Here is a 22,529-nt window from a genome sequence, read left to right as displayed (position 1 = left end):
GTTTAAAATAACTTTCAATCAAATTTTTCCAACCTAGAGTAGCATATTAAAACATAAAATTAGCTACCACTGAAAAATATCCATAGTAAAAATCGTGAAAATTTGGCTGGTATGCATATAAGCTTTCTAATTATTCATGTGCAGTTGAGGGCAAAATAATTTTCAATCATACTTACTAAACCTATATCATATATTCGAACATGCATTTTGCCACCACCAGCAAACGATTCCCTACCAAAAAGAACAAGCTTCTTTGGTAATGTAAAATATGTCGATAATTAAAGTGTTTATGTCTAGATGAATTTGATATTTTCCGGTTTTAGCTACCACTCGAGTTTTCTAAATTATCTCAGATGAAAAATATGTATTCATATTCTAAAATGGAACTTAGACTTAAAAGATTACCCTTAAAGATCCGTCTGCCGCCTTAGACTGATCGTACAGAGGCGGTTCCCGTTAAAACACCGAAGTTAAGCATCACTGACTGCGGTCAGTATGCGGGTGGGTGACCACTTTGATCAGTCGGCGTAGGAACCGAGGGTGCGTGTAATTGATCCTCGTTAAACTGTTCTACCGTAAAGTGTTCGACTTCCCGCGAAGGTTGTCGGGATACCAAAGCAGGAGAGCCATCCCCTTAGCAAAGGATCAAAGTTGCGATGGCCTGTCCTCGGATCATCCTTAGTGATGCTTTCCAGACCATTGCTAATAGCCCGTTGTGCGACTGTAGTGAGATGTAAATAAAATACCTACCTCAACGATCTGTACGCATCATCGACCGTAGAACGAACACCGATCGTAGGTATTGGCTGGCAACAATCTGTTGCGAGAATGCTTTATTTACTTTATCATGAAGAAAAAAAAGCGAATAAAGAGTTTGATATTATACAATAAAACCCCTCTATAGTGAACACGGCTTATAATGAACGAAATGTTCGCTCCCGGCCCTTGCTACACGCGTATAATGTTATATTTTGTGGATATAGTGAACCAAGAAAAAGAGAGGAAGTTGGATATCTTTTTTCTGTCTTCAACTGACTTATTTACTTCATTTTTTTGTAATAATTTTGAAATTTCTACTTCAAAATAAATACAAGCAATAAGCATTTTTTCATTATTGAATAGCATTATTGAATTGGTTCAGCAATCAAAGAAGTACAATATTCCAGTATCTGGACAAATGCTTCAAGTTAAAGCCGATGAATTTTCTAAGCGAATTGCTGAGACTACTTTTATGTGCTCGAAAGGTTGGTTAGACAGGTTTAAAAAGCGGAATAACATAAATACGGGAACAATTATCGGAGAGTCGGGAAGTTGTTGAGGATTGTACATAGATTACTAATTTTTTTTTTTTTGTACGTAAGACGAAGAGTAATTAAAAAATAAAAGTTGACGCATTTTTTGTTAATACTTATTATTTTTCAATCATTTATGTATTTTATTTTATTGGTCTTTTATTTAAATAATGTGTAGTAAAAGGAGGGAGTTTGGCACCATGAGTTAAAATTGCTTGTGGAACTGTTACAGTGAAGTCCCGGTTATAGCGAACTGAACTTCCGGTCCCTTGAAGGTTTACTATAGCTGGGTTTGACTGTATTACTTATTAGTAGATTATTATATTAGTAGATATTATATTAGTAGATTATTATATTAGTAGATTAGTATTAGTAGATATACTAATTTTAATAATAATAGCTATGCTAATTTTATTATTATAAAAAACTTTTTATTATTGATGGAGAAAACTTTGCTAAACGGAATAAATTTGAATAAAGAACTTTTTAACAAATAAATAATACAACGGTAGAAAGCCTTTATGTTTTAAAAAAACGTTGAACTTTAACTTGAAATTACAATTTTAAATCATTAAATTTTCGCATCTGATGACAATTTGAGACGCTACTCTCTTAATAAGCAGAGATTTAAATGTTTGGCCTGATTAATAATTTATAAAAAAAAATTTTTGACTTCCTTTGGAAAGAACTCAGACACATTACAACACTTTTTTTCTTAATTAGAAGAACAAATTCAATGTCAGGCTATTTGACCCACATTAAGACTTTAAATTTTGTTGACTTTCTTTTAAGAACAATCAATAAAGAAAACAAAACAAATGCTCATCTTTCTCAACTGCTCAATACACGCCCTAACAGTTAACTTTTCAAAAAAAAAGGTTTTTGTGAAAAAATGAAACTACGACCATTTCTAACCCTGAACTAATTTCGGTCACCGTCCTTGGCATACCAGATTAACAAGGCGGCGACTTTATAATCTTCCTTTTGTGCCTGGCATTGATATGTACCATCCGCACGCCAAAAATCTTGCCAAGTGATTTGATGGGTGGTTTCTTCTTTAGCTTTAAAGCACAGCGATATTGTTTCTCAAGGAATGAAGCTGGACTGGTTATTTTGGTTACATAAATCTTCTAATTTACTGTAAAGAATTTTTATGTACAGTTATCTTGCGAATTTGTGAAAAAAGAAAAGGAATAGCGGATTATCAGTGGTCGGATTTAGCGCAATACAAATAGTCGCTACTTTTTTTCGTAGTTAGTAGTGGAGTGTGCTACGCTTTTTAACCACTTCCTCTTCTAGTTAACTCTATGTATATATTTTTTATAATTTTATAACCGTCGTTGAACAGCCGACCCAATTTTGGGGTTTACGACTACTAATATTCAACTCCGTAGTCTTGTAATTTTGAACCCAATTCAGAAAACAAGAGAACTCCTGGATCAAGTATGGGGAGAAATTCGCCTTCGTGGAGAACTTTTTTTGATGGAAGTAACCCGCATTTGCGTTACATGGAGAGGAAAACCACGAGAACCTCCCACGGTTAGCCTGACGGAAAAGGGACTCTAACCCATGATCCGTCAACCACTGAGGATATTTCACGTCAGCACTGTGGTCGGGGCAAGCCGGATGTGGAATTTGCATTGACCAGTCCTCTCCGGGATTCGAACCCGGTTCACCTCATTGGAAGGCGAACACCTCTATCCCCTGAGCCATCGCGGCTCCGTGTATGTATATATATATGGCAAATATTCCTTTTCCCAAGAAAACTCGGGCAGAGCAGAATTTGTCAGCGGCTTTTTGTTTCATCACGTATTTAATCGGCCGGAAGGGGAGAGAAAAAAGGAAAAAAAAGAGAAAAATAGTAATAATAATAATCTATTGTGATCGGAAGTTTGCCACGTTTTGTTGGGGAGTTTGGCTGTTGGATTGTGAGACTGCACACGTGTTTTATGCGATCGCACATGCGATGTTATCGAATTTACATAAAAAAGTAAATAAAATAAAAAGAGAAAAAAAATATAAAGAGAAAAAAAAACGTAAAAAAAAATGGCGTATTACTTCACTGGAGTTTGAAAAGTATCACTTTGTGTAGTCCCTTATTTTAAAAAACTATCATCCGAAGACTAATATGTAATTCTTTTAATTTGCCCGAGATTACTCGGGACAGTATACTGATGGTAAATGAAATGTTTTTTTACGCGTAGAAAAATTAATTTTTCAACTTAAAACTGGTGTATTATGTTCTGTTTTAGTTCCTTGTATTTATTAACAAAAGTAGTCCCGCAGTGGACTGATCGTTAAGACACGGTTCCCAGCAGATCACCGAAGTCAAGCATCACTGGCTGCGGTCAGTGTGTGGGTGGGTGACCACTTGGATCAGTCTGCGTAGGGACCGAGGGTGTGCGGTATTGGTCCTCCTTAAACTGTTCTATTGTAAAGTGCTCGACTTCGCTCGCAGGTCGTCGGGCTACCGAAGCGGGGGTGTTCATCCCCTCTGTAGAGGATCAAAATTGTGATAACATGTCTTCGGATCATTCTCAGGGATGTTTCCTACATCGTCGCCAATAGCCCATTGGCCAGCTCTAGTGGGATGTAAATTAAGTATCTACCTACAGAATCGTCCCTTACTAGAAATGACCCCCCCCCCAAGCAATAATGAAAAGACCTGGCTAATGTAAAACTGCAATATCATCAAGGCTGGAAATACATAGAAAGTGGTTCCAAAATTATAATTAATTCTTATTTTCTAATTAAGGGCTAACTGTATGCAGACACAGGTGGCGCTAGCTGTTAAAACTCGTAATGAGACCTCTGGGTTACTACTTTCGATTTATTTTTTACGTCTAGAGACATAAAAAAACTCACCTTCCTAACTTGCAATTGAAATTGTACTGTTTTAAGACTGACCTGTCCTATTTATCATTCAATTTGTATATCCGCTATGGTGAATGACCGAAATTGGTGGTTGCTGGCTTCCACCGGTGAATGTTGACAATCACGTAGTCACTTTGGTAAATGTCCGAAATATATTCTAGGTCTAATTAAGTGCCACTATCCAGAATACATTTGGCCGGTATACCCTCTATTTTTAATGGCGGGCACTTGGGTTTATTTTGCAGTGGTTTCAGAAATGCAAGAATTGCTACTCTCTTATCGTTACAAAGTCCCCGGGTACCTGTTTCTACACCACGGCGGTAGAGTAGCGTCGCTCACGTCATACGCACACAAACCTGTTTATAGGGCGAGACAACATAGAGAGAGTGAATACATCCATGCCTACGGTCGGATTCGAACCCACAACCACTGGCTGGAACCCACAACCAGTAACCACTAGACCAGTGATCGGCAACCCGGTATACCCTACATCAAAGTTCTTTTTAAGGTTCATTCCCACTGCCCGGTAAACATTGGCCCGGTATGCCCCACATCAATGTTTTTTTAAGGTCAAGTGGCACTGCCCAGTATGTCCGAATAAATATAATAATATCAACGAATAAATTATTATGAAATATCGCAAATATTTAAGACATTCACCAAAGCGACTATGTGATTGTTGACATTCACCGGTGAAAGTCGACATTCTCTTGATTTCGATCATTCACGGTAAGATATCAATTGAACTTCAGCTGAACACGCGGAAAGCCGAAAATAGCACTCCAAAACATGGTAACCTCCTTACTTATGTCCTGATATAAATTTTCCTTAAATCGATTTATGGCGCAAAATTTTTAATTACAAGAAGAAAAAAATGCTCATGAATGGTAAAACTGCGTGCAAGTTCAAATACAATTTAAAATTATCGATAGTCTATCCACACATCATCAAATCTTACAAGATTCCCTTTTTGTTACCTAAACTTGTTATTGTTAACTCTCGGTTAACAATCCATATTTTTTTATTACCCTCGTTGAACAGCCGACCCAAGTTTTAGCTTTACGACTACTAATGTTCACCTCTGTAGCTTTGTAATTTTGAACCCAATCCAGAAGACAAGGGAACTTCTGGATCAAGTATTGGGAGAAATTTTGCCACGAGAAACTCCCACGGTTAGCCTGACAGCAAGGGGANTTATAACCGTCGTTGAACAGCCGACCCAATTTTGGGGTTTACGACTACTAATATTCAACTCCGTAGTCTTGTAATTTTGAACCCAGTCCAGAAGACAAGGGAACTCCTGGATCAAGTACTGGGAGAACCTTTACCATCATGGAGGACTTTTCGAAGGAATTAACCCGCATTTACGTTACATGGGGAGGAAGACCACGAGAAACTTCCACGGTTAGCCTGACAGCAGGGGGACTCTCAACCATGATCCGTCTACCACTGAGGATATTTCACGTCAGCTCTGTGTTCGGTGAACGCCGGATGCGGAATTCGTATCGACTAGCTATCGCCGGATTAGAACCCGGATGCATCACGGCTCAGATTATTTGCGATTGTATTATTTATGATTATTTATGGATACTGATAATTTTTAATAACAGTTCTCTTAGCGTATCACTTTTTCTTCAAGAAACTTGAGGGCCTAGTATAAGAAACCAAAAAAATCAATAAAAATTTGCTAATGAAAACACAAAGTGCCTACAGGAAAAAAAGGATAAAGAAAAACTTGTAAATCTAGCATAAAATAAACTTTCACATCTCTAAAATTGGTTTTGTTTATATGAAATGTAATCTTTTCAAATTGTTAACCATATTCCATTCACGGTAAAACATTATTGTTATTCCACGAAAATAGCTCAGGTTAGAAAAGGAAAATGGCGGCACACGTCTTTTATCCTTTGATTAAGGAAAATCGCAAATCACGCTTTCGACTGAAAAAAAAAAACTTTGGAAGGTCGATTTGTTTATGTTACTTCAGTTTATGTGTGAAATAAACATTGTCTTTCTTGATAACTAAGCGAAAGCATGAATGTTTTTTGTTTTTTTAATTTTACTCTCGAACGAAAATTGATTCTTAATGACCGCCTTTTCTTGTCTGATATAAATTCTAATTCAAGATTATTAATGATAAAACAATAAAAACATTTATTCCTCTTAATAGTTTTTTTAAAAATAAAGTAGTTTTCGATTGGTTAATACATTAATAAATTGTCTTAACATACTTTATTAAGATGGGGTACTACAGAAAGAGGATCGGTCACGTAAGGTACAGTTACATAAATAACCTTCTAACCGACGGGAACATAAACGAGGATTAAAACTAAAATTTATTTAGTGTTTTTTGTTAAAGTAATTTTTGGTGATTAAAGAAATATATAGAAAAAACTTTATTTGTAAGAAAACTGGTATTAATATTTTATTTAAACAAAAAGTTATGTTATGGCTTATTTTATGTTTTGTTCAGCATTGTATTGCTATTAATAGTATTCACAAAACTAAGCTGTAACGATTTTATCTAGCAAAATAATGGCAAAGAAATTATATTTTGACTAAAATACTATAATCCCTGAACTTAAAATTATAGTGGTAAGTTTTATAGCATTTACTTTTTAAATAGGATTGGATTAGAAAGGAATGAAAGGTTAAAAAATAATTAAAGATTGGAAAAGGATATGAATTAAAACAAATATATTGAAAATAATAAATAGCTATTGATAATTTGGAGAAGAGGAAATGAGCAATATATTTATCTGATGATAATTAGTCGTTCAAGGTTCCTCACTTCTTATTGTTAATCATGAGTATTTTATTTTATTTTATAACCGTCGGTGAGCAGCCGACCCAATTTTTTGAGTTAACGACTACCAATGCTCAACTCTGTAGCCTTGTAATTTTGAACGCAATTCAGAAGAAAAGGAAAATCCTGCATCACATATTGGGGGAAATTTGCTTTCGTGGAGGACTTTTTGATGGAACTAACCCGCATTAGCGTTACATGAAGAGGAAAACCTCCCACGGTAAACCTGACAGCAAGGGGACTTTAACTCATTATCCGTCAACCACTCAAGATATTTTACATCAGTACTGTGGTCGGTGCGAGCCGGGTGCGGAATTCGTATCGACCAGCCCCCGCTAGGATTCGCACCCGGGCCACTTCTTCGGAAGACGAGTTCGTTACTAAAACGTTTCTCTCTTTTTTCAAACGAAAAAAAATTTCACCGAATTAAAAAAAAAAAACGCGTGTCAAATGGTTTTATATAACCTACATATACTGAAAATTTCAATAAAAAATGACAATTATTTAAAAAAGAAACTGGGTATTAACACGAAAACATACCATTCAAAATTTAAGGTGCAAGTTAATTTGTTCAATAATAGTGAATTAAAGCTAAATCGGAAGTCGTTATACAGAAATCTACAGAGGAAGGCATTGGGCTGTCTGGCCAACTATGAGGATGATGAGTAAACTGATGTAGAAATTTTGAAACAAATCGAACTCTCTTTAAATCCATAGCGCTGCAAATTCCCCTGGACTTTCAGGAATATTTTACTTTTTCCCTTTTATAGTAATAGTGAAATTTTGGTTGTTCTATTTAATTCTTTGATTTATAAATATCAATGTTGTTACAACATTGTAAGTTGTAACAACATTAATAGTTTAAAGAATAATTCTTATAAGCTAAATCTTAAATCAGGGTAGTCACATTTCAAAAAAAAAAATTTAAAAACGACCAAAAAAAAGACCTACTTAATTCTTCAAACTGATTTGAAATTAAAGCGGATAAAATTTATGATAACCTGATAAAACATTTGTCACTGCTTTTTAAATTTTTCCAGGCCGAAAAATTGTTTCATATACCATAACAAACCGATTATATAAACATGTACATGTAAGATATAATTACTGCACAAGAATGTTTATAAATATCATGGTCTTAATTTTTAGAATTTATTTAATAACTTACGTATTATTATGCAACCACTTTTTATCATCCTTCCAGAGATGCGAATTGCACCGGATTTGACAAAATGTTTTTGATAAACTGTAGAAAGCTACGAACTAAAATGTGTAGATTTTTAGTTAATTTTGCTAACTATTTAAAACACACAACAAGGCTGAACTGCAACAAAGTCACGAATCATATAAGCCTTAGAACGATTTAGAAGTAGCGACAAGGTCTACGGAACCGAAGGGGGAGGGGTTCAGAGGGTTTTTTAGCCCACTCCTTTTTTCTAAAAGAAGGGGACAGAGTCGCTTCTGAAATTAAAATTTTTTATTTAATAGTCATAAAATTTAATTTACAATAAAAAAAACAGATAATTTTTGTGCATGAATTTTTAAAAATAAAGTGTCTCTAATTCAAGTGAGCTTTTACATTTCTTTGGTGAAAACTACTTCAAAATAATCTCTTACTTATCCCTTCCCGCAAAGGAAAATAACGTCTCTCATTGCATCCCGATGGGGAAGTTCTTGGTTTCATATATCACAGTGAATAGAGGTATTTTTTTTTTTTAAAAAAAAAGTGAAACAGAGAAGAAAACTAAATATTGTAAGATGAGATGAAAAAAATTATTGAAATAAATATTTAAAAATTAAATTAAAAAAGTAGCCAGAAAACAAAAAAACAAGAAGGAAAAGATATAACCTCTTCATCAGCTCACACGATTATATCCACAAAAAGAAGTGCTTTCTAATATTGTATCAATACAGCCAAAGCAATGTGTTCTATTTTGTTTAAATTTTTTTTAGTGCTCCTCACACTATTGTATTGATATATTTTGCTTTGGCTATACTGATGCAATATTAGAAAGCACTCCTTTTTGTGGATATAATCGTCTGAGCTGATGAAGATATTATACCTTCTCCTTATTTCGCTTTACAGTTTTTTTTTAAAATATTTTTTAAGGACATTTATTAAAATTTTTTGTNAAATTTATACAGGAGGATGATAAATTTATAAATTTATAGGGGAGAGAGAACCTCCCCCCCCCACCGCATTCTTGAGATCACTGATTATTGGGTTGACTAAAAACCCTATAAATCGAATTTACTGAACCAGGAGTAACCAAGATAACCACTCGATAATATTTATCCGTTGTCATCTCTGTTCTTCTCAAGGAACGTCTAAGTCAGTAGTTATGCAAAGGGTTAATTTGATAACATTTTCCTTTATTAAGATTTCATCTTTGATAAATTTACAATTGTTTGGGTGTGTTGTTTTTATATTCTGCTATGCAATTTTATTGTTCCTACTCGCCTCGGCCTATTATTATTGTTACAATGACATTGCCGAATGTAAAAATCTCTGCTCTTTTACTTATTGCTTATTATTATTATTGTTGTTATTATTATTATTATTGTTAAAGGAATTAAGTTGTGACACAGAAAAAAGAAGCTTTACCGCAAGCTCTTTTATTAAATTATAACCATCTCCAGCTTCAGCCATTTTGCTAGCGAGTCGTTGCCACAGTAATCAAAGAAAAGATGAAGAAATAAATATATTTATCCCTTTCAGTTATTTATTTAATTTCACGAAGAAAAAAAAATCGTCCTTTACGAACGATTAAATTACCTACTTCTAATTCTTTTAAAATATGCCCTTGCATTTTCCCGCAAGTCCTTGACAACTTGGTGGCCATAATTTCTTTTTTTAGGCGACAATTTCCTTTAAAAAAATATTTATCACGAGAGACGAAACAAAAGTTCTTTTTCACGTTTTGGAAGAGGAATGATTATCACGACATTCGAAACCCAGGTGGACTTAAGAAGTTGTTTATATGATAATGAAGCAGGTGTTACAGTCGTGAGTTTTGCTGGTTTGTCTTAAAATAAAAATAAACAGAAAAAGGTTTTGAATGCCTTTCAATAACATACTTCGCTATTCATAAATATTTGCGCAGATGATTCATTACTTCGTTGATGATAATTTCTAAAAGATTTTATATAATTGCACCTCCATTTAAATATACCTTACACGATTCAAATATTTACATTTCATGGAAATATGAACTATAATTTTTGCACTTGGTGACGCTGCATATTGGAAGGTTTCTGAGAGAGAAGACTTTTAATTTGTATACTTGGAGCGAATAAACTTTAATATTTGAACTTGACCGAAAGAGTTATTTTTTGCTATATTCCGTGGAATTATAATTAAAATACTTTCTAAAATTTGTAAGGAAGCCGCGATGGCTGAGAGGATAGAGCGTTCGCCTTCCAATGAGGCGAACCGGGTTCGAATCCCAGTCGATACGAATTCCGCATCCAGCTTGCAGCAACCACAGTGCTGACGTGAAATAACCTCATTGGTAGACGGATCACGGATTAGAGTCCCCTTTACCGTCAAGCTAACCGTGGAAGGTTTTCATGGTCTTCCTCTCCATGTAATGCAAATGCGGGTTAGTTCCATCAAAAAGTCCTCCATGAAGGAAAATTTCTCCCAATACTTGATGCAAGAGTTCCCTTGTCTTCTGGATTAGGTTCAAAATTACAATGCTGCGGAGTTTAGCATTAGTATTCGTAAACTAAAAAATTGGGTCGGCAGTTCAGCGACGGTTTTAAAATATAATTTCGTATTGCCGGGATAGCCTGGTTGGTAGGGCACTGGGCCCATGTCCAAGAGTTCGTGGGCTCGATCCCTGCCGGCTGAAGACTCCCAGTGTTGTAAATTGAGACTGATGCACGTTAAATTTGTCGTGTCGCAAAGTCCTCCATGTTTCCATAACAAATCAATACCTCTGGGGGTACTGATTGAAGGAGTTTCCTTGTCTTCTGGATTGGTTCAAAATTACAAGGTTGCGGAGTTGAACATTAGTAGCCGTAAACCCAAAAATTGGATCAGCTGTTTGACGACGGATATAAAATACAATAAATTAATTGAGCCACGATGACTCAGGGTTGAGACTCAGAACATAAATGCATAATGACTTCTAAAACAAATATCGCATTTTACACACACTGTTAACATATAAATGTTTCCATATTTTTGCCCAATATCTGTATACTTATTTTCAAAAAATCATTTCGATGTTTTGTTGCACACAGATCACTGTTGGTGCCTGGGCATTATTGAGTTAATAAAAACCAACAGAACTTCAAGAAACTATTTCCCAATTATTTCCTATTGCAAGTATGAATTTCAATTCTTTCTCCTTTTAACGTTTCTTTTATAGTTTTTCTTCCATTACAATGTTTGATTTTAGTAACCGCAGCCGGAAAGAGAATTTCGAAATCGTCCATGGTCACGCTTTATCTCAATTGTAAGAATATAATATACTAGTTGGTTTTCTTTTTATTTTTTTATATTTTTATTCTAAGTGTATCTCCTTCAACTTGTCCATTCAATTAACGAGATGGATCAACTCTGAAACCTTGATTCGAGGTCAATATTGCGCAGGATTTTTAAGACAGAATTAAAGAAACGGGATGCCATTTGATATTTAATAGTAATTAGCATAATGTGGATAATAATTCATAATTTAATCGTCAGGTTTTCTTGTTTAGAAGAAAAATGACGTTAAATTGTTGAATGATTTATCTAAAAATATCTGGATAGAGTATAATAACATAAAACCACAAGTGCAAGTGTGCGCAAAAATATTCATATCTTAGTTCCGTCTATTTGATATCGAAAGTTTACTTACATAGAAAGAATGGTAAGAATTTTTTTTTTTTTTTTTTTTTTGTAAATAGGGTAAATAAGAAATACAGGAACATAACTAAATTTAATAGAATTCTTCTTAATTTTAATAACATAAAATATTAATAATAGTTAAAATGCGTTGTAGAGTACGCAAAAATGAGAGGAACCTGAATAAATTTCTATCTAATAGATCGGATCTTTACGTATTAAGATTCAATCTTAATGCTTCGAAGGCCGGAATCCGTATCGACGAGCCATCGCTGGGATTCGATCCCGGTTCACCTCTTTGGAAGGCGAACTCTCTATCCCCTGAGCCATCACGGCTCATTATGTGTTAAATTTTTTAAGATTTGGAAACTATGCAGCTACTTTTCATAAATAATCTACAAGAAAAACATTGCTCTGAAGAGGATCTTAAGATAAACCAACCTAACTATTACCCGTAATATCTGTAATAATTGTTGCCCATCTATCTCAACTTAATGCTGCCAGTAAGCAAGAAAAATATGCATCTTAAAAATTGAAAATAACATCCATAAAACATAAAAAAATATTACTTTCAGATTTGCCTCAGATGTTACAAAAGAGTTTTTTCATGATTTTTTTTTTTAAAAATTTTGTGGACATGATTTAAAAGTAAAATTTTGCATGGCCGAATTGATGTTTAAACGGTTTTCGTAAGAATGAAAAGAATCTTACATTGTTACATTACCAATATTTCTCATTGTTCATCTTTGCAAGGATATTTTTGCATTGTTGCTATAAACAAACAGTATGCCCACATTTTTTAAAAAAAAATTTTTATTTATCAGACCAAGAATAAGAAACTATTTAAACAGATTTCTTTCTTTATAACATTTTAGAGTTTTTGTACTAAACATTTAATCACTTTTTTGTCATTTCTAAATATTTATTACAAGGTTGAACACTCATTAAAAAAACAAAGTCACCCTCGTAACCAGTGGCATGTAGAGTTGTGAGGATTCTCTGAGCACACTTCTCGATTAGTGTAATAAAAAAAAAAAGGAATGAAAAAGGATTTGTGAAGACAGCAGAGGAATTCGGGAAATAACTAAATATTCTTTTAAAATTTTTACTGAGGAATTTCAACAATTATATTTTCGTTAAAATGAAGATTCCCTTTCTAACAGAGCTTGAAATTTAATGAATGAAGCAATTTTTTTAAAAATAATATTCAAACTACTAAAATCTGAAGAGGAAGTGAAGAAACGTAGATGGATCGTGACGTCTCGAAACCCCCTGAACTAATAACTCCTCTTTTCGAGACGGCCCTCATCTGCCACCTATAGTGTGTCTATGTAAAGAGCTCCCCTATCCATTCATCTGGAGTGGTGGCGGTGACTATGGTTACGAGGCTTAATTATTTCTAGTAGAGATGTTAGGCATTATTTAAGACAGATTTTGACGAGAGAAAGGGAATCAGGGGAGAAAGAAACTCCCCTCATTGAAATGCACTATTTCTTGTTTCCATAGCAGCAGGCGACCTTAGACTTAGTGGCAAGGGGATTTACTTCTATAGACAAACTATAATCAAGTACGAAAGTGTCACGGTCAAACATTTTCGCTACCCGTAAGCTTGGAGCTGCGATTGCTCGGGGAACAGAGCGTTCTCCTTCCAATGAGCTGAACCGGGTTCGAATCCCAGAGAGGACTGGTCAATGCAAATTCCGCATCCGGGTTGCACCTACCACAGTGCTGACGTGAAATATCCTAGTGGATCATAGGCTACAGTCCCCTTGCCGTCAGGCTAACCGTGGAAGGTTCTCGTGGTATACCTCTCCATGTAACGCAAATGCGGGTTAGTTCCATCAAAAGGCCCCACGTAGGCGAATTTCTCCCAATACTTGATCCAGGAGTTCTCTTGTCTTCTGGATTGAGTTCAAAATTACAAGGCTGCGATGTTGTATACCCAAAAATTGGGACGGCGTATCAACGACGGTTATAATATCCGTAAGCTTGATCAAAATAATCTTCCCAGGCAGAGGGAACACTTCTTGTTCATTTTCTAAATGAGACTGCAACGATGAATCGGTTAAGCACTGTGTAAAGTCTAAAATAGGTTAATCTTTAATATAATAAAATTAAGATGTCACATTCCTGAAAAATTTTAAAAACCAGTATAAATCATTGAATTGAAAAAAGTAGAACAAACATGTCATTACCATGGACTAAAAATATTTGCGAAACAAATATCTATATTACAAATGACCAACTAAAATTCCTAAAATTGATGCGAAATCAAAGCCCATAAAATGAACGATGACCTAATAAAATATTTGTCACCACTTTTTAATTTTTCCAGACCACCCTTCTGCTTTAGTATTATCCCATCTCAGGAGTTTCGAAAATTCCAGAGTAATCATTTTATTTTTCAAACTTTCTTAAATTTGGAATAGTACCGTAAATTTCAAGAATAGAAGTATTTACTTGATTCCTTTTCATTTTAGTTGGACACTTTAGCAGCTTTGTGAGTGGCAACAATTCAATTTCGAAGAATAGCGAAGCAATTCGAAATAAGAATAGAATAAAATTCCATGCAGAAGTCAAAGTTGACGCCGGCCCGTGTCCCTCTGTTCTCTGAATATAGTCATTATTTTGTTCGCTCAGTAGAACAAAGCAGACACGACTCGTAATCAATTTTGAGGACACACTTCTTTTTAAGTGAGCTTTGAGGACAAACACAGACACACGAGGTGACAAAAATCTCAACGACAGGATTTGCGGTGAAGAAACGACTTCCTGACAAATGAAGAAATTCGCATTCAAACGACTTCTCAAAAACGAAACAATGGGGGTGGTTAGAACAACTAAAAGTGATTTGCTCGACAGACCTTGTCGGGCGATTTTTTTCACTCCAATTACGTTTTGTTTCAATTTTGAAAAAAAAAATGGAAGAAATTATTGTTCGATATGTATATAAAATTTTTATTGTTAAAATAAAAGTTCCATAAAATCTTTAGAAACTCACAGCTTTGCTTATATTACGAAATTTCTGTAGTTTCAGTGAATTTCTTTCCTTTTGGCGGCAAATATATTTTAATTCTATTTATTTAAAATGCTTTAATGTTTTGCTTAAATATTGGGTTATACAAATAAGTTCCCACCGTTCATCACCAGATGGCACTACAAGAGGGTTATTTAGAAATGGTCTGGTGTTAAACATCTAATTGTAAGTTTGTTCATCTGGTAACAACATAAACTTCAAATATTAGTGATTCCGTAATAGCATTACGTAATTTTTTTCGTGCAAAAATGTCAAGTTTTGTGCCAAATAAACGTCATTTGCTGTAACTCTATTTACCCACTAGTCTGTGTAGGGGTTAGGGAACTGCCCTTGCATCAGAAAGGTTCTGGGTTCGAATCCTGGGCAAGGCATGGATGCTCTTTACTTCTCTGTACTATCTGTCCTTACTGTGGGAGCAACGTTAGCTCACCTAATATGGTGCCCCTGAAAGAGTGACCAACAAATCTGTATGACGGAAGTCATTCCCCAGGCAGGCATTGGAGGGAGAAAAAAACTTCTTTAATTTGAAGAAATCTGCAGCTGAGGAGCATCGATTGTTTGGAGAAATATATTGTGAGGCTGCCTTAAGTGAGAGAAGTTGTCGTGAGTGGTTTCCGAAGTTTAAAAACGATGAGTTTGACGTGGAAGAAAAAGAACGCAATGGAAGGCCGAAATTGCACGAAAACAAGGAATTGGAGGAATTATTGAAAGTAGATTCGTTCCAAAAGCAAAGAGAACTTTCTCTTACATTAAAAGTGACTCAACAAGCTATTTCATACCCTTTAAAATCGTTGGAAATGATCCCAAAACAAGGAAGTTTGGTTCCATACGAACTAAAGCCAAGAGACATTGAACATCGATTTTGGATGAAAATTGATTTTGCTATTTGGAAACACTTCAATGAGAAATCCTATCCCACCCGTCGTATTCGCCACACCTTGCCCCTTCAGATTTTCAACTATTTCGGTCGATGGCACATGGTCTGTCTGAGCTGAAATTTACTTCATTAGAGGAAACCAGGGAATGGGTCGATTCGCCGATATCCTCGAAAGATGAAGAGTTCTTCCAACGTGGTATCCGAATGCTCCCAGAAAGATGAACTTCAATAGAAGAAACCAAGGAATAGTTTGCCGATATCCTCGAAAGATGAAGAGTTCTTCCAACGTGGTATCCAAATGATCCCAGAAAGATGAACTTCATTAGAAGAAACCAAGTAATAGGTCGATTCGCTGATATCCTCGAAAGATGAAGAGTTCTTCCAACGTGGTATCCAAATGATCCCAGAAAGATGAACTTCATTAGAAGAAACCAAGTAATAGGTCGATTCGCTGATATCCTCGAAAGATGAAGAGTTCTTCCAACGTGGTATCCAAATGATCCCAGAAAGATGAACTTCATTAGAAGAAACCAAGTAATAGGTCGATTCGCTGATATCCTCGAAAGATGAAGAGTTCTTCCAACGTGGTATCCAAATGATCCCAGAAAGATGAACTTCATTAGAAGAAACCAAGTAATAGGTCGATTCGCTGATATCCTCGAAAGATGAAGAGTTCTTCCAACGTGGTATCCAAATGATCCCAGAAAGATGAACTTCATTAGAAGAAACCAAGTAATAGGTCGATTCGCTGATATCCTCGAAAGATGAAGAGTTCTTCCAACGTGGTATCCAAATGATCCCAGAAAGATGAACTTCATTAGAAGAAACCAAGTAATAGGTCGATTCGCTGATATCCTCGAAAGATGAAGAGTTCTTCCAACGTGGTATCCAAATGATCCCAGAAAGATGAACTTCATTAGAAGAAACCAAGTAATAGGTCGATTCGCTGATATCCTCGAAAGATGAAGAGTTCTTCCAACGTGGTATCCAAATGATCCCAGAAAGATGAACTTCATTAGAAGAAACCAAGTAATAGGTCGATTCGCTGATATCCTCGAAAGATGAAGAGTTCTTCCAACGTGGTATCCAAATGATCCCAGAAAGATGAACTTCATTAGAAGAAACCAAGTAATAGGTCGATTCGCTGATATCCTCGAAAGATGAAGAGTTCTTCCAACGTGGTATCCAAATGATCCCAGAAAGATGAACTTCATTAGAAGAAACCAAGTAATAGGTCGATTCGCTGATATCCTCGAAAGATGAAGAGTTCTTCCAACGTGGTATCCAAATGATCCCAGAAAGATGAACTTCATTAGAAGAAACCAAGTAATAGGTCGATTCGCTGATATCCTCGAAAGATGAAGAGTTCTTCCAACGTGGTATCCAAATGATCCCAGAAAGATGAACTTCATTAGAAGAAACCAAGTAATAGGTCGATTCGCTGATATCCTCGAAAGATGAAGAGTTCTTCCAACGTGGTATCCAAATGATCCCAGAAAGATGAACTTCATTAGAAGAAACCAAGTAATAGGTCGATTCGCTGATATCCTCGAAAGATGAAGAGTTCTTCCAACGNTGCCGAGTTTCGTGCCTGGGCGAGGCTTCTGGGGAGATATATTGTGATTACAGACAAACAGACAGACACACAGCCGCGTTTATTATTATGTATAGATAGCCTTTCTTATACACACACGCAGTTTTACAAAAAAAAAAGAAAAAAAAACTTCAATAAATGTTATTAAAAAAAGTGCGTAAATGAATGCTTTTAAAAAATATTAAGCTATTCTGTTTTCTGCGTTATCAATAGTATAATAATGCATTAAAATAATCAGCTATTTTTAACAATGCTTTAAACTGAGAAATTGGTCTATTTCAATTTATGTAAGTGAAAAACTCAGTATGATTTTAGGATTCAATTGTGGAGATGAATTAAGTAGCTCATTTCATTAAGAAAACAAACTAAGGATCTTCTATAATTTTCTTATTACATCAATAAGAGAAAAAATTTTAACTTTAAAAAATAAAACTCAGTTGTTCTTAAAGGAGATAAAAGGATTATATCCAAGTATTTTATAACAGTTTGATTCAATGATATTTACTTTAAGAACAAAATATACATTTCTCTATTAAATACTGAAAATCAATTTTATAATTCATGCTAGAAATTGTAGCTTGATTGATTTAATGTATTTCAAATGTAGATTAAAAAATGTTTTTCAAATTAATGGTTTTTTTTATTGTTTAATGTTAGTGATGATGTTCACGCCTTTGAATATCGTAAAAGAAACATATAAGTATTGACAGAAAATGTAACTTGAACGCATGTAATGTTTACCGCAGTAAAAATTCGATTTCAGTTGTTTTTTTGATTCAATAGTCCTTCAGTTCAGTTCCATTGGCTAGTAATCGTTATTTAGTCGATTCAATTAATTACTAAACTAGATCAAAAATGGTTAAGAAATTAATAATGTTCAATGTTTGTGGTTATATTCATGCACTCGAATTAAATACAGACATGCTTTGGTGGAAATTATAAAACTTGCCTTTAGAAATGTGCATCAATGAAAATTCGATTAATTCGCTATTCGAAAATTCACTGACTTTATAGTTAAATGGTCATTCAGTTCTATAGGCTGGAAATAGTTGTTTAGTATTTTAAAATTTGGGTTTATAAATGTGCAAGTTACATCTAAGGCAGGAAAAATCAGATTTTAGTTCTGTTCTGACTACATAATACGGAATTCGCAAAGATGTCAAAAAAAAATTATAATTCTCTAAGGATAAATCTTTTCAGCTTAATGCTTAGTTTATTAGGTATCATTGAAATGAAACAAAAGCGTTGGATACACATTTCTTCATTTGTTACTTGCGCCATTTTGTTTTTAGCCTACATAGATAGTATAATTCTTCCCTTTATTATGGCAGTTAACAATAACACTTGGAAAATTTGTCTTAGCTTCGAAGCGTCCAATACAATGAATGCTTTATCATTTTTGTCGCTGAGTCTCAAACGTAAAAAAATGAGCAATCTTTTATTATCTCGATCAATGAAAAGCGTCTTTAAAAGAAAATGGCTAAATGGAGTGGCAGTTTGTTTGTTAATATTATCTATGCTATTTACGTACATACCTATGATGTTAGAAAATACAACTATGAAGCAGTATTATTATACGTATGGTTATATCGTCAAAAGTGTTTCGACTCAGTTTGTTTTAGTACTTCTCAAACGTTTTCTTCACTCACTAACATACACATCTTGTAACTATACAGCATTCTTGTATTGCGCTTTTTGCTACGATATTTGCAGCAAATTCATAAATTTAACGAAAAAAACCAGCAAAATACAACCGGATAAATTTACAAAATCAATACAGAAGGAGTTAATCAACGAGAAAAACGACATTGTTAATCTTTTGAGAAGTATTCAAAACCTATTTTCGTTCCCAATTTTCTGTATCATGAATACTTTTTTCTGGCAATCGTTTGGACTTATAGGATACTTTGTATCTCAAGAAGGATACAGAAATTTAGAAGATATTTTTGAATTAATATTTTTCGTTATAAATGGCTTTCTATTCATGTTCATTATTATTTGGATTGCTGGCCAAGTTCCTATTGAAATGGACAAATTCAAAAATGAATTTATTAAAAAAATCGAACTAAGGCAGTTACGAGAGTTGAGTGCTATGTCAGAAGATATTGAACCTTCTTTATATGATAGACCTAGCTTTTACCTGTCTGGATTAGAAATAGTCTTCTTTAAAAGAAGCGTAATTCTTGGAATTATCGGGACAACATTTACTTACAGTTTCCTTTTAATGAATTAAAGAAAATTGTTAAAGTCTTCTTTAAAAGAAGTGTAATTCTTGGAATTATCGGAACAATATTTACTTACAGTTTCCTTTTAATGAATTAAAGAAAATATCGACTACAGTGTACTCAAACAATTACGATGAGTCTTTATAGACATTATGTTATACTGCACAATCCTTATAATACAAAAGATGAGACTTTACAATACAATTATACAGGATGGTTCTACGATCATGGGACAAATTTGATTTGGACACGTGGTTGAGCGCAATGGTCGGAAAACTACATTTTGTTTGTAGTTATAACTACAACTACCTTATTACAATTGTAGTTTACTATAACAACTACTTCTTTAACAAACTGCTTTCAAAATGTAGTCCCTACCTCGCTACTTTTAAAAGACAAACTTAACGAGAGAACTGAATTATCACCAATATTCAAAATGATTTTTAATAAAAAATAATCTTGGTTAAATATGAGGAGAAATTAAGAAGTTTTAATTCATGTTTACGTGAAATAATTTTTCATTATAAAGCACTTTTTACGAATTTGTTCTTTTAACCTTCAAACTCCATGCTTTTTTAGACTGTGATTTAAGAAATGCTGGGAAATTATCAAATATTTGTGATTTAAGCGATCAATACTTTTTTTTTATAACCACCACGAAATAAAGTACAGTGTGAAAAACAAAGAATGGACTACCCTGAATAACTTATGATCGGATTTTTCCGGGCATCAGACGTAGATCTTATTAACACTAAGTTTACGGACGTTTCTTTTATACCTGTCTCTACGAACACACGTCAATTTGACGCATGAACCAATACATCACTAGGTTTATGGACATTTCTTACATACCTATCTCTACGAACACACGTCAATTTGACGTATGAAAGAATACATATAATTGTGATTCTTAATTTAATAAATTCAATTTAGTGCAGTTTTATCCACCACTATTTTTAAATAATTCATAGGCTTATATAATTCACAACTTTATATTTTCAAAATTTATTCAGTTGTAATTTGCCATTTTTTAAATTATTTTGGCATGTCCGGAGCAGTTGGCATCTCTGCGAATGTAATTATAAACTATAAGTAAAAATATGAGATATATATTTATGAAATCTTCTAGTATTTTATGTTTCAATACTCGAACTAAGTAACTGAAACCTTCAAAATCTGACATCAATTGACATTCTGCGTTTGTTCTTTCTATTATTGCTTATCGGCAACAGTTGTTTATCGCTTGTTTTATTTGAGATAACGGATAACGAATCGAAGTATTGTCGGTACATTCCTGTTTATTATTGATGTGATAATTGCTTGTTTACTCAAAATTTTGTGTAAATTATGATCGCGTCAAATTGACGCATATCCGTAGAGATAGGTATTACCACATAGAGAATTTCAATATTTCAACGCTTTTGAAGAAAGTAGCCATCAATATACATTTACTTCGATCAGTGGTTAAAAGTCTTTACAAGAAATAAAGTAAAAATTCAAACAGGTTTTATAATTTTCCTGACAAAACTAGAAATGCGTCAAAATTACGCATTCCGTAAACCTAGTGTTAACGCTCGGCCACAGGGGCATTCTCATTGCGTACGTTGACGGACCCGCGAATGATTTGCACCAATCAGATTCGATATAATTTTGCGTTTGAGCTTTGTTTATTTAATTAACGTTAAAAGCTACAAACTACTGTGTTTTTACATCGCACTATTCCCTATACTACTTTGGAAAAAAAAAAGTAGCGTACTGCACTAAAAACTACGGAAAAAAGGAGTGACTGCAGTAGTTTCGCTACTAGTGGCTCGCTACTTCCGACCACTGGTTGAGCATACTAAAACATGCAGAGGGGTTGAAATAAAACAGGGAAAAACTTCTATAATAATTCCAATTAAACAATTTTTCTTATAGCAGTAAATGTTTCAGAAGATTTTACATTGGCACACTTTTAAAGATCATGCTTCTAGCTTTAAGAAATGGTGTCATTATTACTAGGGCTGCAAGTTTGTCGCGGGAAAAAAGACGCCAAATTCGCGGAAAATTTTGAAAATTACACAAATTCTAAACATAAAAAAATTTATTACACAAATGATGCAAAAGACAGAAATTGCGCAAATAATAAAGAAAGCTTAAAAATACACAACAAAAGTATTTCTTTGAATTTCAAGCAATATTAATATTTTTATTTAAATGAACAGAATTTTGGTACAAAGTATTGTACATTGTCAGATTATTCTCATTAATGCTTCGTCTTTCATCACTTAATGCATTTTTATACTTAGAAAACGATCTTTTGGCNACAAAGTCCTGCAAAGATTCCATTCAAGCTTAATTAGTGCTAACTATTAATTAAGTTACGAAATCAGACACAAAAACGTACTTTCTCTGAATAAACATATATTTTTTTTTTACATATTTGGAATCTAGACACTTGAATTAGGGGGGGAGGGAGACAAAATTTTAAAAAAATTGGGTGGTAAATTGGGTAGCAATAAAGGTTTATATATTTGGCGATAGTCCAGAAAACCGCCAAAAAAAGTCGCCTGCACAAATGAATATTTTAAGATAACCCATTGACAAATTCAAACGAGGAATGCTTAATTTTACTAGGTTGCTAGGCAACCAAAATCTGACCGTAAAAAAATTGAAATAAAGTTCTGTGATTGCTTTAAAAGGTTTTATTAATTATTAATAGAGAATATCTCGAAGTTTCTAGGCAATAGACACTTTTTAAGCTGATTTCTGACCAAAAAGCAAAGAAAAAAAATTTCTTCTAATCCCCTTTGAAAAGAAAATTTGAATCGATTTACAAATTATTTATTACGTTCTGAGTCTTTAGTATTTAAACACATGAACTTTTCATCTGATATTATTCAGATTATGTTGTTTTTGCTATATTTATTCGAGGATTTCATACTAAAATCAAATTAACATAACTTATTATAGCTATATACAGAATTTTAGGGATTATCATTTTTGAAGGG

At 33.9% G+C, this 22,529-nt stretch overlaps 1 protein-coding gene across 1 annotated transcript in view; it reads right to left on the bottom strand.

The window, feature by feature from the left end:
• Positions 1-15,945: 15,945 nt before the first annotated feature.
• LOC139426588 (uncharacterized) overlaps positions 15,946-22,529 on the bottom strand; it is a 17,272-nt gene continuing 10,688 nt past the window's right edge. The window contains exon 2 of the mRNA XM_071185892.1: positions 15,946-17,324. Within this exon, the coding sequence (XP_071041993.1) occupies positions 15,946-17,324 (1,379 nt within the window). The remainder of the gene's footprint in view (positions 17,325-22,529) is intronic.

The sequence above is a fragment of the Parasteatoda tepidariorum genome, chromosome 9 (genome assembly GCF_043381705.1).
Source record: "Parasteatoda tepidariorum isolate YZ-2023 chromosome 9, CAS_Ptep_4.0, whole genome shotgun sequence".
Lineage (NCBI taxonomy): Eukaryota > Metazoa > Arthropoda > Arachnida > Araneae > Theridiidae > Parasteatoda > Parasteatoda tepidariorum.
This window is presented reverse-complemented; position numbering and strand designations above follow the sequence as displayed.